Source organism: Protomyctophum bolini (assembly GCF_963924005.1).
Source record: "Protomyctophum bolini genome assembly, chromosome: 7".
Taxonomy (NCBI): Eukaryota; Metazoa; Chordata; class Actinopteri; order Myctophiformes; family Myctophidae; genus Protomyctophum; species Protomyctophum bolini.
The window spans coordinates 36,168,874-36,189,987 of NC_137868.1; the positions used below are offsets into that span (position 1 = coordinate 36,168,874).

The window sequence follows — 21,114 nt, forward strand, 5'->3', positions numbered from 1 at the left end:
TTGACATTGCTCCCTAGCTATAATTTCTGCATTATTTATGTTCTTTGGCCCATTTCGCCTCTGCAGCCAAACAACCCCTGGACTGCTTCGGAAGGCAACACCATTAGCCGATCACGTGAACATGTGAGTTACAGGTGCATGATGGGAAGGCATTTATTCATATTTTTATTAAGACGATACATTTGACACGGTTCTTTTTTTGTCGTCAATGACGCCATGTATACACAAAACTGTTACTTTTCAGGATTCAGAAAAGCATCAAAAGTAGCATATCTACAACATTGAAACGTGTCGCTTCATGCCACTTTTTGAGCTTGTGGATATGTGTTGATGCATTTGTGTGACACTGTAGTATGATCAAGTAGGGAAGAACACACACAAGCATGATTGCAAATGACTGCATCACAGACATGAAGGGGAATCAGGACATGGGTGTTAGCATAGCCTTCTTCTCCACTTGGTCTTGGATGCTGTTCAGTCTGCCATGTTGTCCATGGTCAGCCATGCATTTGCTGTGGTCCAGCCCTCTCTACCCGTCTCCAACCCACAACCCCCCCAACCCAGATACTGTCGCTGTCGCGCTGTAATGGGAATTTTAGAATGCCAACTACAGTGCCAGATATATGCATTATTGTGTATTTATCGTCCTTCCATTAAGTCTCTTTGCTCACCAATGTGCTCAGTCTAATTCATGCAGCTGTCAATCTAACAGCTGACTTGACTCCTCCACGCTGTCAGCAAAGGTATACTTATTTGTGTGTCGCCCTTATGTACAGTATATGGACATTACATGACTATAAGGACTGTCTGAGAATGGGGTTGAGGAGGCTTGCGACTGGAGGGGCTGCTGGCACAGGCAAGGAGGCCTGTTCCTCACTCTGTATATTGTTTCTCTGCTGAATCTTCTTAATAAAGTATCAATACTTCACCCTGAAGAACTTGTCATTCCTTCATCTTTGGAAGATTATTTAATCGACAACAGCGCACAACCAACATATCTTCATACAATATTCTGTCACCGTGGGCAGAAACCTCTTAGGCCTGTCTCCATATTCTAACTTTGTGCGTTTTATTCGTACATTAATGCTACTGTACAGCGTCACACAAAAGCATCAAAAGTAGAAACGAGCTTAAAGATCTGCTACTTTTGCTATTTTTTATCGATTTTTATCCATTGTTTTTTACATTTTCAGTTTTTTATGTAGCCTATCACGACTATCCTCTTTGTCGTGCAAGAGTGTCACGCAAAATTAGACGTGCTGTGAGCTTGTAGATCAGCAATTAGCACTTTAATTGAGGTGATTAGGTGCATTTGTGGGTTTTATTAAATATTTATTAAATGAAAGTATTAACAAGAGCTGTGGATGCAAACAACAAAAACAAAACAAAAATGCTCCCCCGCATATGCTTAAGGCCATCACCTCTGAACCTATGCTCTGAACACAGGCTCCTCTCCAATTCCCGATAAAGTAATGGTTTTGGACATACAAGTATATCCACCCGACTTTGACAATATGCTGCCACGCTATGTACAGTACGATCTTTTTGAGCGAGCCCCTTGCACCGGAGCTGCCAGGCTAATTCACCAGGATTTAACAAGTTGCAGCCCAGATTAGTGAGGCAGCTCAGACACCATAGCACCTCGGACAGTTAATCCCATCCATGGGAGGGTCAGCCACCTCTGCTACCACTAGACAGTCAACCATATATGCCAGGGGTCAGCCCTCCCTCGTATACCTCCAGGCCCTGGACCACCACACACACACACACACACACACACACACACGCGAGCGCACACGCACACGCACACGCACATACCTCCAGGCCCTGGACCAGCCGGTTGGCCAGTGAGATGGTGTGGTTGGTGCGGGACACCTCCTCCTGACACATGACCTTCTCTGTGGTGGCTCTTTGGAACTGAGATGTAAGGTTCTGTAGGTTCACGTCCAGATCCTGTACAGACATGCTCAGAAAAGTCAACAATGCAAATAGGTTAATACATTATAACGCTTTCTGTGAAGGCGACATATTCATGTAATAACCATAGGGATTTGTCGATTAGTTGATTTTACCACATAAACATAGATTATAAATATAAATATAAATATAAATAAATCTGTCTTTGTTGATTATTAAGACCAACCTATAAAGGAGACAGCCCTAAAAACAAACGCAAATGCACAATTAAATCAAGGTTCATACATCTAATGAAATATACTGTAGTTTATTGATTTTCTGTCAACAAAAAATACATTTTAATTGAAAAAGAGTGTTAAAATGGTAGCATGAAATAATGACCTCCAACTTCTTCCGGACAGCCTGCAGCCTGGCTGTGGCTGTTTCCAGCTCTGTGTTAGCTTGTGATAAAGCTAGTCTCTTGGGAGCAACCTCACAATAGACCTGTTGACCAAAAGTACAATTAGTGTACAAATACAATTCACCTCAGATGATATTGATGGTCCAGACTAACCTCGTCGTAACGGACGATATTGATGGTCCAAACTAACCTCGTAGTATCAGATGATATTGATGGTCCAGACTAACCTCGTAGTAACTAACCTCGTAGTATCGGATGATATTGATGGTCCAGACTAACCTCGTAGTATCGGACGATATTGATGGTCCAGACTAACCTCGTAGTAACGGACGATATTGATGGTCCAGACTAACCTCGTAGTATCAGATGATATTGATGGTCCAGACTAACCTCGTAGTAACGGACGATATTGATGGTCCAGACTAACCTCGTAGTATCAGATGATATTGATGGTCCAGACTAACCTCGTAGTAACGGACGATATTGATGGTCCAGACTAACCTCGTAGTAACGGATGATATTGATGGTCCAGACTAACCTCGTAGTAACGGACGATATTGATGGTCCAGACTAACCTCGTAGTAATGGACGATATTGATGGTCCAGACTAACCTCGTAGTAACGGATGATATTGATGGTCCAGACTAACCTCGTAGTAATGGACGATATTGATGGTCCAGACTAACCTCGTAGTAACGGACGATATTGATGGTCCAGACTAACCTCGTAGTAACGGACGATATTGATGGTCCAGACTAACCTCGTAGTAACGGACGATATTGATGGTCCAGACTAACCTCGTAGTAACGGACGATATTGATGGTCCAGACTAACCTCGTAGTAACGGACGATATTGATGGTCCAGACTAACCTCGTAGTAACGGACGATATTGATGGTCCAGACTAACCTCGTAGTAACGGACGATATTGATGGTCCAGACTAACCTCGTAGTAATGGACGATATTGATGGTCCAGACTAACCTCATAGTAACGGACGATATTGATGGTCCAGACTAACCTCGTAGTAACGGACGATATTGATGGTCCAGGCACACAGGCCAGCAGCGGCGGTGGACTTGGTCCTGACCAGGTCAGGGTGGAACTCTGGGTTCCTCAGGTAGTGCTGCTTCACCACGCTCAGACAGCTGTCTGGGATGTGCTCCTTGTCATAGGACACCAGGGCCTGCAGGAAGTCATCCACCTGGCAGGACACAACACACAGCATGCACTGATGGCTAGGGGCAAAACCAGACACGTCCTCTGAGAAAATGCCCCCCCTAATACTTCAATGCAATAAAGAAAGAGTCACATTTAATTAATCCATTGTTTGTTTTGTTTCTTAAAATACGTAAGTGTTTGTTCAGTATCAGAGGTCTCCCTCTTTCTCCAGCTCTTTAGTATACAGAGAAATACATTTTCAGGCCGGGATACCAATTGTATAGCCTGCATGGAAAACCATCGCATAAATTCACATTATCAAATCGCTAGGTGGGCATTTATCAGAAACCAAAAGGTGGAAGAGTCAATCAGTGTCTGCCCTCAGGGCCCTGTATTCGACAGACGCTGAATGTCTCTTCCACTTGTTTGGTTCCTGTCAAAATGCCCACCCAGCGCTGAAGGCCAGTAGACACACCATAATGTGAATTCACATGACAGGGATTCACCAGGCTACCAATTTGATCAATCAGGAGAGAGAACTGTACTGTATCCTGTATGAACAGGATACAGAATAAACAAGTGAAAATGGCAAGTGATGACAAAGACATGCAACACTGACTATACCATTAAAGCTGATACATTTTTATTAAAGGGGTGGGGAGATGTCTGGGAGAACCCGGTTACTGAACAAAAACTCTCTAGCAATAAATGTTTTTGCAATTTGTTTCTCCACACAGTCTCGCAGTAGAGTATAAAACAGGTCTTAAGCTGCGAAAGGTCAAATAACAACATAAGTGGGAGGAGGCTGATATTTTGCTCCAATCATAAGCTTATTCACAGAGAGGGAGAGCTGCTATAGGCGCAGGTCAGGGTCAAGGATTAGATGGGCGTTAATCAGGCTGCTGTTGAATGACAGGCTGACAGGGTAACCTTGCCCATGAAGGCTCGCGCCGCCTTCCAGCTCCGCTCTTTGGGCACGCGGCCACGGGGAGCCAGCAGCACCATCACTGCTGCCGCCACGTTGATGACGGCCACCGGAGGGTTGGGGAAGGTCTTGAGCTCTGTCAGATTCACCTGGAAAACAGTGACAACATTACAAACAAATATATCGATATCGCCTCTGTTATTACTGTATGTCCAAAACTGGTACTTTTCAGGATTCAAATTCAAGAGCAGCAAAAGGAGCAGATCGGCAAGCTCGAAAAGAGCTTGTGGATCTGCTACTTTTGATGCTTGTGACACTGTAGTAAAATTATAGAGAGTTAATTTACAACAACAAAAAAACACAAAAAGTTAGAATATGGAGATAATAAACGTCGCAGTCCCGCCCCCTCTAATGAATAATAAATAAAGTATGTATTTAACAACAAACTATATTTTTGGGCAGAACAAATAATTAGAAAAAAGAAAAACAACAAAAAAGTGTCATTTTTTCCCCTTCTTTCTAATTATTTGTTCGGTTGGTGTTTGTGTGGTGTTTGTGGTGATGAGTAATCACAATCCGAGTTGGCTTTGACCGAGGCTTACAGGTCTTTAATTAAATACTTTATGAAACATCTATGGGAAAAATGAATTTGAAATGGTCTTCCCGGCCGCTCGTCGAGGGCGGGACTGCAACGCTCTATAGATTCTGCATACACTGTATACTGTACGTCTTTCTGTCCATGCCACCTCCTCTTGAGTGGAGTTGAAAATGATAAGGCCTACAGTCACATTTAAAGCAATAGTTGTTAATAGTATTGTTATTATCATTGCTGCTCTCTCTCTCTCTCTCTCTCTCTCTCTCCTCTCTCTCTCTCCTCTCTCTCTCTCTCTCCCCCTCCCTCCCTCCCTCCAGCAGATGGCCGCCCACCCGACCTAGAGCCTGGTTCTGCTCAAGGTTAGTATTTTTCCTTTGCCACTGTCACCAAATACGTACTTGCTCAGGGTAAATGTTGGTCTCTGCTCTACACGTGTCTTAAGACAACTTGTTGTGATTTGGCACGAGATTTTATTGAATTGCATTGAACAGTGTTCATTTTGTCGACTAAAACTAATGTTGGTCAAATACCCTTTTTTCACCGACAAAACTGAAAAAACTGAAGCTATGATGACTAAAACTATGACTGAGATTTTAGGGAGGGACTACTGGAGAAGATATCCAGCCAAACGAAGACATTATTTCATGCTTGGTTGTCTGTATCCGAAGATAGCTCTACAAGCTAACGATTGTAGATCGGCTACTAATTTAGATCAGGCATTACGACACCAAAATACATTTTAGTCGACTAATTCAAATGTAGATTTAGCTGACTTAGTCGACGTAAACTAGACTAAAAGTAAAACATTTTAGATGACTAAAACGAAATGCTACTTTATTCAACAGACTACGACTAAAACTACAGACAGACAAACAGGCAGACAGACAGACAGACAGACAGACAGACAGACAGACAGACAGACAGACAGACAGACAGACAGACCTTGTTGAGGGTGTCCAGCGCTGCCTTGGCTGCGTCCAGGGCCGGCTCAGCCTTGGCCAGGTCTGTTTCACAGTCTCTCTGTTTCACTGTGACCTCGGCCTGGATGGCAGCAACCTGCCCAAAACACATGACATCTGTTTCACAGTCTCTCTGTTTCACTGTGACCTCGGCCTGGATGGCAGCAACCTGCTCAAAACACATGACACCTGTTTCACTGTGACCTCGGCCTGGATGGCAGCAACCTGCCCAAAACACATGACACCTGTTTCACAGTCTCTCTGTTTCACTGTGACCTCGGCCTGGATGGCAGCAACCTGCCCAAAACACATGACACCTGTTTCACAGTCTCTCTGTTTCACTGTGACCCAAAACACATGACACCTGTTTCACTGTGACCTCGGCCTGGATGGCAGCAACCTGCCCAAAACACATGACACCTGTTTCACTGTGACCTCGGCCTGGATGGCAGCAACCTGCCCAAAACACATGACACCTGTTTCACTGTGACCTCGGCCTGGATGGCAGCAACCTGCCCAAAACACATGACACCTGTTTCACTGTGACCTCGGCCTGGATGGCAGCAACCTGCCCAAAACACATGACACCTGTTTCACAGTCTCTCTGTTTCACTGTGACCTCGGCCTGGATGGCAGCAACCTGCCCAAAACACATGACACCTGTTTCAGCCATTATATCATCACAGGACACTGACTATTCTCAACCTTTTCAATTTCAAGGACCCCCAGTTTGATATGCATTAGTGAGGCCACAGAGTAGACCCCCTATTTATCTCTGGGACCACCGAACATGGTAAAATCATATGTGGTTGGAGTGCATGGGTAATGTTTTCAAATAAATGTAGTGGAGTAAAAGTACAATATTTGGATCTGAGATGTAGTGGAGTAGAGGTAATAGTGTTTTTGGAAATACTGAAGTACAAATACCTCAAAATGTTACTTAAATACAGTACTTAAGTACATCTGCTTAGTTACTTTACACCACTGGTCGACAGAGAACTTAAATCCAGTATTAGAACAGTAGATCTGACCATCTGGGCCTCTGTATTAGAACAGTAGATCTGACCTTCTGTGCCTCTGTATTAGAACAGTAGATCTGACCTTCTGTGCCTCGAACAGTCTTAGAACAGTATCTGACCTTCTGTGCCTCTGTGTCGGCTGCCTCTCTCTTGCGGCTGACCTTCTCCGTCTGCAGACCAACCTTGGCGATGAGCGCTTCGGTCTTCTGGCTTTTAACCGTCAACTCTGCTTCCTGAGACGCTAGTTTGGCTTTTAGATCTTCTACCTAGAAACAGTTCAAATGATGATTAGTCTTGATAAGAAGGAAACGTTTCAAAACAGTTCAATGATGGCATTGGTAACTCTTTATAAGAATATTCTATCTTAGAAGAGTTATTATGTATAAGAAGGGAGAGGGATACATGGTTAATTAGCCATCACTAAATGGCTATTACTATTATCTAATGTTTAAACAGCATTTTGTGATGACTCAATAATCCAACCATTGCCTCAACAGTTACACTTTACAATGTGAAGACTGAAGCGTGATTAAAATTATTATTATTATTATATCAATTATTTTAAGCCTAGAATAAAGGCATGCAGGATCCTGGTGATTCATGCGCATTAAACATTTGATTCTGTGAAGAAAAAAAGAAAACCAAAAAGGATATTTATTAAATATCGTATATCATAAATATTTTTTTTCCTTCTTATTTTTCACAGAATCAAATGTCTTATGGTCATTATTCTCCAGGGTCCTGGATGGCTTGATTCTAGGCTTTAAAATAATTGATATACCGGTAAATATTTGTGGAAATCTCTATGGAGAAAATGAATGGGGTCTGGAATGATGGAACCAGAAAATGGCCGCCACCGCCCAATAGAATAATGTCCATTTGCAGCCCTATCAGAGCGGTATGGGTACCTGGCGGGCGGTGGTGTGCAGCCTCTCCAGGCCTCTCTCCAGGCGGGTGGTGTTGTGGCGGAGCGCGGCCCGGCTCTTCCCCAGCAGGGCTCCGTACTGCCTGATCTGCAGCAGAAAGCTCTTGGGGGTGGTGTAATTGTGCCGCTTCTCATCGCGCCGGTATTTTTCACTCGCCTGGTTGACACTGGTGTGAACGTGGGCCATGAAAAGACTGATGGATTCCTGGACAGAGGGCTGTAAAAAAGAAAGCGGGGGAAAGGTGGTTGGGGGGGGGGAGAGGGAGGGGTAGGGTGCGCGCTCAGGATTGAGTAGAGTTTAACGTCCCCCCCAAGCCGATGTGTGCCTGAAATATTATCTTCATAAATTCTGAATCCATCTACAAGTTTCGCCGCCACACTTGGCTAGCCCCGACTTACTCAATCTGAAATTTAGGTGCTGCTGCAGGCAGGAATGATTGGGCTTTGAAACCACTGTGAAAATAATGCGTTTAGGAGCCGCTGACGTGCAGCTTGTAAAGCATGCATAGGCCCACTGTTTATATTATCCCTCACGTCCTCCAACTTTTCTCAGCAGTGTATGGAGCCACGCTGCGCCAGATTCATCACAGCGCTGCTCAATGACACAGAGCCTCCATTAATCACACTGTTAGGAATCAATTAACACGGAAACAAATGAGCGCCGAATGCAAGGATCAAACCTGATCATAACTCACAAAAAAAAGCTATTGTTAATGATCAAGGATTCAGCAGGAAAAAAAAATCATTATTAATTAAGACCTGACATAATGCTCTTTGACAAAGCGTGTTGTGTACAGTTGAGACGCGAGCGAAAGTTCCCATTGATCTGCTACCTATATACGTGTATCAGCTATTTGTGGGTTGTGCGGTTTCCAACTTAAAACAAATGAGCGTTTCATTGTCCTCGTTTTCCCTGCCTCTTTAACAAGATAAACAATCGGAGATTGTTTGGACCATATCGATGGCTCTGGAGGAAAGACTTCCTCGCAAACTGTGATCATATGTTTTAACTTGTTATGAAGGATACATTTACCCCCCCGGCCATGTACTGTGCGTGATGCATTGACAACATTTAAAAGTACAGTCCATGATATTCTAGTATTCTACCACCAGTCTACAAAATGTTATCACAATTTGTTCTAGAGCTATTACTACAGTACTACTACTGAATACATCACCCAAAAACAACCTAGCTCCAGGTCAACTCCGGCGACCTTGGAACAGTCGCCACCACGTTAATTTCTAAACGTACCCCAAGCAAAACTATGCCTAAACATAACTACTGTATAGTCCTCAGTAACCTCAGTAAAAAAACTATATTCCTAAACGTAACCTCAACCACAGAGGGCGAAAAACAAAAAAGTGTGTTTTGGGGCGAGCGTTCCGGTTACCCTACTACTAAACCATACTACTGTTATCTACACCTTTTTCAGATTTTTTGCAGTTTTCTCGTCGGTTTTCCGAAAAACTCTCAGAGCACAGTCCAAGTCCTGGGAATGGCAAGCAAGAATGGGAATGCATGAATGAAAACCAGAAGCTGTGTATATACCGCTTACACGTTTATTTTGTATTATTATTATTATAATGTTTTACTCCTAGCTGTGTCTCATTTTCTGCATCTGGCCTATGTTTCATAATCATAACTCCAGTATACTGCCATGGCAGCAGGATTTCCCCAGCAGGGTCAGGGAATGAGGGAAGGCCTGTCTGTCTGTCTACAAGTACAGCACTACTTTTATGACTAGTAATGCTGGAATAACATGCATACAGTACAGTATATCCTCACATGATTACATAAACACGCACACGCACACCCACACACACACACACACACACACACACACACACACACAGCAGGCAGCCCGGTGGCACACATTGGCACCGTCTTACGTGACGACACTTTTTTTTTTCCCGGGCTGCGACAGCTGTGCCTCCTGAGAGGGTCGTTATGCAGCTTATTAATCACTCAGCCGCTCATTAACATAAATGATGGTGCGTTGTGATCGTTCCGCCGCAGCGAGGGAAAACAATGATACGCCCGCGGCGCCGCGGCGTGCGTCCCCGGCCGTGTGATCAGTGATCTGTCAGCGCCTCACACACACACTAAGAGCTAACGATGAGAGATGTGTGCACAGGACAACCCAGCTGCCCCGCTCCAATTAGTAGATGTTCATTAATGCAGTCTAACTGAGTCTTCCTCTGGACAAGGATCATTATGGAAGAACACACAGGGTTACATGGAGCCAAATATCTGTCTGTACGCCAGTCTCCACTCACCCAACGGTCTCTGTCTGTACCCCAGTCCCCACGCAGCCAATGTTCTCTGTCTGTACCCCAGTCCCCACGCAGCCAATGTTCTCTGTCTGTACCCCAGTCCCCACGCAGACAATGGTCTGTCTGTACCCCAGTCCCCACGCAGCCAATGGTCTGTCTGTACCCCAGTCCCCACGCAGCCAATGGTCTGTCTGTACCCCAGTCCCCATGCAGCCAATGGTCTGTCTGTACCCCAGTCCCCACGCAGCCAATGGACTCTGTCTGTACCCCAGTCTCCACGCAGCCAATCGTCTGTCTGTACCCCAGTCCCCACGCAGCCAATGGTCTGTCTGTACCCCAGTCCCCATGCAGCCAATGGTCTGTCTGTACCCCAGTCCCCATGCAGCCAATGGTCTCTATCTGTACCCCAGTCTCCACGCAGCCAAATATCTGTCTGTACCCCAGTCCCCACGCAGCCAATGGTATGTCTGTACCCCAGTCCCCACGCAGCCAACGGTCTCTGTCTGTACCCCAGTCCCCACACAGCCAACGGTCTCTGTCTGTACCCCAGTCCCCACACAGCCAACGGTCTGTGTCTGTACGCCAGTCCCCACACAGCCAACGGTCTGTGTCTGTACGCCAGTCCCCACGCAGCCAATGGTCTCTGTCGGGTGGAAAGCTCATACGTCCAAAAACAATAGTAGACTTTTGATACTTTTGTGTGATGCTTGTAATATAACGAAGTAGGTCGAAAAAAACAAGACAAATAAAAAGATACTGTAAGGGGTTTCTGCCCGGCACACATTGAAGATTATATTGAATAACTGTGTGTGAGTCAGTCAGTGTGTCAGTCAAGGCCACATTTTCATGGGAAATTAAGATTTCACCTCAACCCAGCTGATCTCAACCCACAAGGGGCAGTTAGAGCGTTAGGTGTCTTGCTCAAGGACACTTTAACCAGTCTTATTCCACCCATTGCTGGGGCCAGGCCTGGAATTGTGACGTGGACAACTGGGGACCTCGGTTCTCTCACCATTCAGCTATGCTACCCCAAAAAGACAGGTACTGCACTGTATGTTTGGTGGTGTTCAAGGCGTCCGTCTCACCTCTATGCCTGGGATCTCCTGGAGGAAGGTGCGGCTGACAGACTGCAGGGCCTCAGAGCTCCAGGGGTGGAACCAGTCGATGGTGGTGCAGTGGACCAGGGCCGGGAAGCGCCGGGCCCTGAGGCTGAGAGCGCTGCCCACAGGAGACAAACACAACACCACCTGCACACAGACACAGACAAAGATAGAGATAGCTCTTTATCACTATAGAAGAACCTAGTGAACCGTGCTGCTGTACGCCATGCAGCGGACAGGGTCTGGATTGGTTTCCATTACGCTACGGCTCGGTTTCTAAGAACCTAATCTGGAGCCTGCTCAAGAGGTATTGTTTGTATTAGGGGCCAAGCCAGAAGGGGAAAATGCCCTGTCTTTTCTTCTTCCGCCACTTTTTGCAGTTCTGTGCTGTCGCTTTCCACGAAATTTGACAATATGGTAGACTAGAGGGTCATGGGAAACGGTCAAGAACTGAAGCTCACAGTCCTTCGTCAAAGGACTGCTGACCATTAGATCCCCCAATTAGGATAGAACGAAGGAGGAGAGAACAACACGCCCCCGGCATCCCCAGTGGGGAATCAAACCTGGGACCTTCTAGCTTTGAGGCGACAGCGATACAGACTGCACCAGCGTTCTCCCTCATGGGGGAATTAGTATTAACCCTTCTGGGAACACAGAACTCAGAACTTAATTACTTTCAAAAAGCGATCCTGTTTTTTTTTTATGACATACCTGCTCTGTTGGTTGTGCAAAACAGTCTACCACCTACTGTACCATACGAGACTGTCTAGCGTGGCTGCTTATGAACATAGTGTACAACATTGGTTGCTAGAGTGTCAATCATGCAACCATGTTAAGACATGGTCTCGGACTAACTAGATCTCTTGTCTTCTAATTATGTTGTATTGTTATGTTGTTGATTGTAATGATATACTACTACTGTATGCTCAGTTTGTTTTGTTGGTGACAGAAAATGAAAATTAGCATCTCTTGCTAGATTCCCATGAATTTACAGTAAATGTATTGTTCATTTATGCATGTTGTCCTAATAAATGTTGTAATGAAAATGAAATGAATAAATGAGGCATGGAGACCCCCCCCCCCCAACACACACACACACACACACACACACACACACACACACACAAATACTGGGCACATGGGCAAATACAAACAGACAAATGTCTGTGCCCACTAACGTGAGAGGATGTGCAGCCAAGTGCACACAAGCAAAACCCCAAACACAAGCAAAGAGACAAGTGTCATGGCACGATGCATCCATCCAATGAGCGAGAGCCATCCGTCCTCCAGTGACAGAGAGAGAGAGAGAGAGAGACAAACTGGCACACTGCAGTGTGGTTGGCAGTCTCTCCGACAGCGCCAGTCCCAGTTGGCTGCAGCAGACGGAGGCGCTCCCAGAGGCCCTGGCCCAGAGACGTGCTGGACGGCGTACAGTTACAGTATACGTGTTCACTGAGACAACAATTTCCTTCCTTTTCTGCAAACCCCCCTCCCTCCCCGAGTCCACCACCACCCCTTATGTCTGCCTGCCAAAGATGTTCAACAATGTCACACTTCAGTTGTGTCTCTGTTTTGAATGCTCTAGGGCACAGACTCTCACCATACTGTATTTCATTTCGAGGACGCCTGCTCTAATATGGCATGTAAGAAAGCTTCATTGTTGAAGTTGCGATGCTCGCCTTTCCCTTGAGTTATATAGATTTGTGCGGAGTTGTGTGGAACGAAGGGGAAGGTCACAGATATAAGGGCAGCCACTCTAGTACTCTACCCATTCATATTATGGCCGCCCAGTGTGCAACTCTCTTCCCTCCATTTAGGTGGTTAGCTGTGTCTACAATTCAAACACAAATAATCACACTGTGACACTTCTCACACAGACATACAGTAGCTACAGTACAGGTGCACAGAAACATTGACTCTGGGAGGACAAATCAAAGCAACGGGACCTTGAGCTGCAGTCGGACCCGGTCCATGAAGAACCTCCAGCAGTTGTCCCTGGTGTCCAGCAGGCCCAGGGCTCTGACCTCGGCCCTCACGCCGGCCACGATGCCTTCCGTCTCCTCCTCGCCCAAAAGCTCTGGGATTTCACCTGCATGGATGGAGAGGATTAGGTCGATGTCACTGGGGCCCCTTTTCCACCAAAACGTTAGTTCTAGAAAACCGGTTCCGTTGAAGATTCTTAGAACCTTGGAGCCATAGAGCTATCATATATCTAGCGAACGGATAGAGGAGCGACAGCCCCGCCCCCACTCTCCGCTTCAATGGAAGTTGCTCAGTGGCGTTTCGAAGCACCCGGAAGAACGACGGGTAGTACCCCTCGAGGGTTGATATGATTGGTTGGCTCCTATCGTAATACCCCTCGAGCGTTGATATGATTGGTTGGCTCCTATCGTAATACCCCTCGAGGGTTGATATGGTTGGTTGGCTCCTATCGTAATACCCCTCGAGCGTTGATATGATTGGTTGGCTCCTATCGTAATACCCCTCGAGGGTTGATATGGTTGGTTGGCTCCTATCGTAATACCCCTCGAGTGTTGATATGATTGGTTGGCTCCTATCGTAGTGCCCCTTGCGCTGTTCTTGTGGTACCTCTGCGCCACGTCCTATGTCACGATTCATTCATACATTTAACCTGGGCCGAGCCCGCCTGCAGTAGCAGGTTTTGACCAGTAGGGAGACGACTTCAACGTTGCCCAGCCATTCCGGGGCTTGCTTGGTGCTTTCACGGAACCGGCAGCCATTGTTTGGTTCCGGTTCCGAAGCAACTTTTAGGGTTCTGAACCAATTCATTTTCAGTGGAAACACTCAACTGGTTCAATATTAGGTGGGAAAAGAATAACAGAACCTAGGGTACATCCCTGGTTGATGTACACAAGCAACAACAAAAAAAGGCGCCCCTCACTCCACATGATTTTATTTATTTATTTTAAGTTTCATGGATTATTTCTTTGTATTTATTATATATAAACCAATGCGTTTTTTCTAATTACATTTTCATGCAGTCAAGAGTGACAGTAAATAATGATGAAGTCATGCTGGTAGCGCAACCCCGCCCATATACAGTATAGTAGAGTACATGTGACTGTGATGCACTGGGCTCAGCTCCAGCTGGAGACCTGTGTAGCGTTTCACCTCCCTCTCACTCCCGTTCTCCTCCTCCGTCACATCTAATGAAGCACAAAATGTCTTCTAAATAATGAGCTTGTGTTGTTGCTCTGACCTGAGGTCAGCAGGTCGTTGATGAGCACCAGGAAGCGCTCATCCGGTATGTGGGCGTCGGTCAGGAGCAGAGCCACACGCTGGTTCTTCACACCGGCCTTCAGGTATAAGCCTGCCAGATCCCCCTGTACCGCACACGCACGCACGCACACGCACACGCACATGCGTGCGCACACACACATGTGCGCACACACACACATGTGCGCACACACACACATGTGCGCACATACACAGACACACACATGGTTAAATTACTATACTTGTGAGGACATCAAAGCTTTTAGGACAGCGATTTGTCATTTTTAAGGCGATGAAGCGATGAAACACGCGTTTTTCAATACACAGTGCAAATAAAATCATCAACCTGTATGAATGAGGCATCACTAAAATCAAAGTTTGATTGTGAACGAATTGCGACACATTTTGACATTGTTTATTCACGACGCTGCTCCTGGTGTGAAATGATCTTAAGCCTATAAAGAGCCGATCTACAAGCTCACATTTTCAGTGTGCAACACTGCCGGGCAACTACGTATGTATGTATGAATCAAATCAGGCATAACGGCAACCTTAACCTGTAAACCTAACCTCTAAATGACAAACCTTAACCCCTAAACGTAACTGCTAAATACCTAATCTTAACCTAAATGGAATGAAGAACCACGATGGAAACATGGAGTTTTGTGTGTTTTCACTCAATCAATGCCTAATCCTAACCTGAACGGTTTCCTAATTGTAAGCCTAATGTCTTCACCCAGGCACACTGGGAGAGTGACGAATATCTCACATCACACTATTCATTTGGTGATGCCTCATTGTATTCATATACAGTTGGATTGTATTTGCGGTGAAAAATCATCCTCGTTTCGGAAAATAAACTACTGTCGCTTTGTTATAATTGCATTCTCTGTGGATATAATCATGTGTCTAAATGCTCCCTGTAATGCACAGTATATGTAGATTTTCCTGGTTGTGAGAACCAGGGAATCTCTCCTTGTGATGACTATTCAAATTCTACTATAATTGTGGGGACATTTAGCCCACAAGTATGCACACACACACACACACACACACACACACACACACACACACACACACACACACACACACACACACACACACACACACACACACACACACACACACACACACACACACACACACACACACACACACACACACACACACACACACACACACACACACACACACACACACACACACACACACACACACACACACACACACACACACACACACACACACACACACACACACACACACACACACACACACACACACACACACACACACACACACGCACATTTTTTCAAACTGGATGCCAGTATACTCAGTGGGGTACAACAACAGCGAGATATACCTAAACAACACCTCAGACACATCCTGAAGGGACATATACACTGTTTATATTCAAGACAATTAAGGCCAATGAGCATTCTCCTTTAAACGGTTTATATTCAAGACAAGGCCAATGAGCATTCTCCTTTTAACCATTATATTCAAGACAAGGCCAATGAGCATTCTCCTTTAAACGGTTTATATTCACGACAAGGCCAATGAGCATTCTCCTTTAAACGGTTTATATTCACGACAAGGCCAATGAGCATTCTCCTTTTAACCATTATATTCAAGACAAGGCCAATGAGCATTCTCCTTTAAACGGTTTATATTCACGACAAGGCCAATGAGCATTCTCCTTTTAACCATTATATTCAAGACAAGGCCAATGAGCATTCTCCTTTTAACCATTATATTCAAGACAAGGCCAATGAGCATTCTCCTTTTAACCATTATATTCAAGACAAGGCCAATGAGCATTCTCCTTTTAACCATTATATTCACGACAAGGCCAATGAGCATTCTCCTTTAAACGGTTTATATTCAAGACAAGGCCAATGAGCATTCTCCTTTTAACCATTATATTCAAGACAAGGCCAATGAGCATTCTCCTTTTAACCATTATATTCACGACAAGGCCAATGAGCATTCTCCTTTAAACGGTTTATATTCAAGACAAGGCCAATGAGCATTCTCCTTTAAACGGTTTATATTCAAGACAAGGCCAATGAGCATTCTCCTTTAAACGGTTTATATTCAAGACAAGGCCAATGAGCATTCTCCTTTTAACCGTTTATATTCACGACAAGGCCAATGAGCATTCTCCTTTAAACGGTTTATATTCAAGACAAGGCCAATGAGCATTCTCCTTTTAACCGTTTATATTCAAGACAAGGCCAATGAGCATTCTCCTTTTAACCGTTTATATTCAAGACAAGGCCAATGAGCATTCTCCTTTTAACCGTTTATATTCACGACAAGGCCAATGAGCATTCTCCTTTTAACCGTTTATATTCACGACAAGGCCAATGAGCATTCTCCTTTTAACCGTTTATATTCAAGACAAGGCCAATGAGCATTCTCCTTTTAACCGTTTATATTCACGACAAGGCCAATGAGCATTCTCCTTTAAACGGTTTATATTCAAGACAAGGCCAATGAGCATTCTCCTTTTAACCATTATATTCAAGACAAGGCCAATGAGCATTCTCCTTTAAACGGTTTATATTCAAGACAAGGCCAATGAGCATTCTCCTTTTAACCATTATATTCAAGACAAGGCCAATGAGCATTCTCCTTTTAACCATTATATTCAAGACAAGGCCAATGAGCATTCTCCTTTTAACCATTATATTCACGACAAGGCCAATGAGCATTCTCCTTTAAACGGTTTATATTCAAGACAAGGCCAATGAGCATTCTCCTTTAAACGGTTTATATTCACGACAAGGCCAATGAGCATTCTCCTTTTAACGGTTTATATTCACGACAAGGCCAATGAGCATTCTCCTTTTAACGGTTTATATTCAAGACAAGGCCAATGAGCATTCTCCTTTAAACGGTTTATATTCAAGACAAGGCCAATGAGCATTCTCCTTTAAACGGTTTATATTCAAGACAAGGCCAATGAGCATTCTCCTTTAAACGGTTTATATTCACGACAAGGCCAATGAGCATTCTCCTTTAAACGGTTTATATTCAAGACAAGGCCAATGAGCATTCTCCTTTTAACCGTCTATATTCAAGACAAGGCCAATGAGCATTCTCCTTTTAACCGTCTATATTCACGACAAGGCCAATGAGCATTCTCCTTTTAACCGTTTATATTCACGACAAGGCCAATGAGCATTCTCCTTTTAACCGTTTATATTCAAGACAAGGCCAATGAGCATTCTCCTTTTAACCGTCTATATTCACGACAAGGCCAATGAGCATTCTCCTTTTAACCGTTTATATTCACGACAAGGCCAATGAGCATTCTCCTTTTAACCGTTTATATTCACGACAAGGCCAATGAGCATTCTCCTTTTAACCGTTTATATTCAAGACAAGGCCAATGAGCATTCTCCTTTTAACCGTTTATATTCAAGACAAGGCCAATGAGCATTCTCCTTTTAACCGTTTATATTCACGACAAGGCCAATGAGCATTCTCCTTTTAACGGTTTATATTCAAGTCAAGGCCAATGAGCATTCTCAATGGATCAATGGATATACCACAAACTCCACGATAACACTTTGATCTTTAGAAGGCTGATTAAATGGACAATCATGTTAGCTTCATCGATAAGGTATTGAAATATTTCCCAGAGCTCTATAATAGCATCGGACAATCCTGCCTCGGTGTGTGGGTGAGGAGACCAGCTGGATCAATACGCTGGAGGCAGTGAGAAGGAGATATCGATCCTGAGGACTTCTCCTTCCCTGTGTGTGTGCGTGTGTGTGCGTGTGCGTGTGCGTGTGCGTGTGCGTGTGTGTGTGTGTGTGTGTGTGTGTGTGCGTGCGTGTGTGTAACTGTGCATGCATGTGTGCTTGTGAAACCGTGATCTCTGTCAATTAATCCCAGCCATTTTCCATAATTTCTTTCTCACAGGACCAGAGTGTGAGTTTTTGTCATTTGTACAAATTTTGGTCAAAAGACACAGATAAATTCTGAGGCATTCCAGACTAGAGCTGCACCTAAAATGTGTGTATGGTGCAGTATATGTGGTATATGGAATATGGGGCTAAACTATCGTGCTAGTTTTAAATAAATGTGAAAATCTGTATTTTTTTTATACCAATGAAATAATCATAGTATCAATTCCCAAAAGTCCTGTGTTTGGTTGTAAGCTATTCCCAACCTTTACTTTCAGGTCATGAACGCTGTACTGTAGGCCTTGCTCAGTGATCTGTGTAAAGTAAATGTATCCACAAAACTAACGTCATTTGTATTGTTGTTCATTGTCGTTCATTTTTTACCCCTCTATCACACAGAACTATGTTTATTGTGTCCATATCACTACGCCTAAAAAATAGTTCCATGATACGATAGATGGGTCAAAGTTACAGGGTTTACCTGAGAGAAATACGTTTGAGAACCACTGCCATAGAGGACAGGCAGCTTACCTTCAGGTCATTAATGCAGTAGGCCTTGCTCAGAGTGATCTGGAACACCTCCGTAGCTTACCTTCAGGTCATTAATGCAGTAGGCCTTGCTCAGAGTGATCTGGAACACCTCCGTAGAGGACAGGTAGCTTACCTTCAGGTCATTAATGCAGTAGGCGTTGCTCAGAGTGATCTGGAACACCTCCGTAGAGGACAGGTAGCTTACCTTCAGGTCATTAATGCAGTAGGCCTTGCTCAGAGTGATCTGGAACACCTCCGTAGAGGACAGGTAGCTTACCTTCAGGTCATTAATGCTGTAGGCCTTGCTCAGAGTGATCTGGAACACCTCCGTAGAGGACAGGTAGCTTACCTTCAGGTCATTAATGCAGTAGGCCTTGCTCAGAGTGATCTGGAACACCTCCGTAGAGGACAGGTAGCTTACCTTCAGGTCATTAATGCTGTAGGCCTTGCTCAGAGTGATCTGGAACACCTCCGTAGAGGACAGGTAGCTTACCTTCAGGTCATTAATGCTGTAGGCCTTGCTCAGAGTGATCTGGAACACCTCCGTAGAGGACAGGTAGCTTACCTTCAGGTCATTAATGCTGTAGGCCTTGCTCAGAGTGATCTGGAACACCTCCGTAGAGGACAGGTAGCTTACCTTCAGGTCATTAATGCTGTAGGCCTTGCTCAGAGTGATCTGGAACACCTCCGTAGAGGACAGGTATGCAGCCAGACGGGTCAGACTCTGCTTTCCGCTGCCTCCCACCCCAACCAAAAGGCCGTGACCCCGAGGACACTCCAGGATACGACTGATCCTACACCTGGTAACAATTATACACTATATTAATATACAGTAATATTATACATTATTAAAAGGAGAATACCGGACTAACTTTCTTACCTTAATCTGATGTTATTATAATATCCAATAACGAGTGGTGCAGGTGAAAAAAGTCAGAAGACTTTGCCTCCCGTCCATTAAAATGACATTCATGAGATACTCACACATGTTGCATGGCGTCCTCAAACAGCACCAGGTTCATGGCAGCGTTGAGCTCGTTGTAGCTCTCCAGGGCGTCAGTGAGGACGCTCCGCAGCACAGCCCAGTCTCTGAGTGGGGCGTACACGCTCTCCTCAACCCCCTGCTGGCTGAAGAAGTGGCAGTACAGAAGAGGCTGTTTGACCAAGTCCACGTCCTCCACTCCCTGTGAAGACAGAACGTTTTATTTTTTATTTTTTTCTCTCTTTGTGTCTTGCAAGTTTCTGAGAAACTTTAACGCCATCATCACACTTTGGCATTCGCCAAAGCAGAATTAAGACTCAAGGTGCCAGGTGGAGACATCTAATTGGTATAGGGTGGGACGATTCACTTACCGATTCGATACGATCTTGATTCCTAGGGTGCCGATTTGATTTATATCGCGATTCTTCATTTAATTATATTGTGATGTGTTTTGATATTGCGATTAAGATATTGGAAAGTTACTTTGCTTTTTACTAGAACATTTTAAAACAATTATAAACAACATAAACCATGAAAATTTAAATAATGCACTTCAATGCAGTCAGATAACGTCAGTCAGTCTTACTGTCATGAAAAAATAATCACAACAAAACAAAACAAAACATAATAAATCACGATTCGAACTTGGCATTAAAAAGTGTGATATTTGTGATATTTTCATTTTCTTTGCCCACCCCTACTAATTGGGTCAGATCAGTCAGTGGGAAAGTGAAGCACCTCGAAGCATTGGTGCACGGTGTCCATCTGGAGCCTGTGGAACATCTGCAGGTCTCTGCCGTCCACCAGTCGGTCCGAGTAGACCCTGCTGGTCTCGTGACACCACAGCAGCACCAGGTCCAGGCTGGACCTCACCACCTCCGGCCTGGAGAACAGGAGGCCCTGCACAACCCAGAACACAGTCAACAAGGAGAGGTATTCTTCAGTGGAAGGGTAACACGGTTTCATCTTCTGTGATGTGCTTTGTCAAAACTGGTCAAAAGAAATCGTTGAATATCAATGTATTATACTGTATTACAGCTGTATTACATTTTCCATTTCAGTATATCGTTGCCATCAGGCAGAAACCCCCATATTCTAACTTTTGGTAGGGTCTTTTGTAAATGAATGCCCTGCTATCAAAGGTAGCAGATCCACAAGCTTGAAACGCGCCGTG

General features: G+C 44.6%; 1 protein-coding gene across 1 annotated transcript in view; it reads right to left on the reverse strand.

Moving 5' to 3' along the window:
- Positions 1 to 21,114, reverse strand: part of LOC308318674 (dynein axonemal heavy chain 11) — a gene marked incomplete at both ends in the record, with an annotated part of 95,700 nt that overhangs the window by 28,015 nt on the left and 46,571 nt on the right. The window contains 13 exons of the mRNA XM_080768298.1: positions 1,819 to 1,953; positions 2,299 to 2,400; positions 3,337 to 3,519; positions 4,407 to 4,550; positions 5,939 to 6,052; positions 7,094 to 7,240; positions 7,883 to 8,116; positions 11,259 to 11,420; positions 13,220 to 13,362; positions 14,494 to 14,617; positions 19,596 to 19,758; positions 19,943 to 20,142; positions 20,679 to 20,840. Coding sequence (XP_080624424.1) covers positions 1,819 to 1,953; positions 2,299 to 2,400; positions 3,337 to 3,519; positions 4,407 to 4,550; positions 5,939 to 6,052; positions 7,094 to 7,240; positions 7,883 to 8,116; positions 11,259 to 11,420; positions 13,220 to 13,362; positions 14,494 to 14,617; positions 19,596 to 19,758; positions 19,943 to 20,142; positions 20,679 to 20,840 — 2,013 coding nt within the window. The remainder of the gene's footprint in view (positions 1 to 1,818; positions 1,954 to 2,298; positions 2,401 to 3,336; positions 3,520 to 4,406; positions 4,551 to 5,938; positions 6,053 to 7,093; positions 7,241 to 7,882; positions 8,117 to 11,258; positions 11,421 to 13,219; positions 13,363 to 14,493; positions 14,618 to 19,595; positions 19,759 to 19,942; positions 20,143 to 20,678; positions 20,841 to 21,114) is intronic.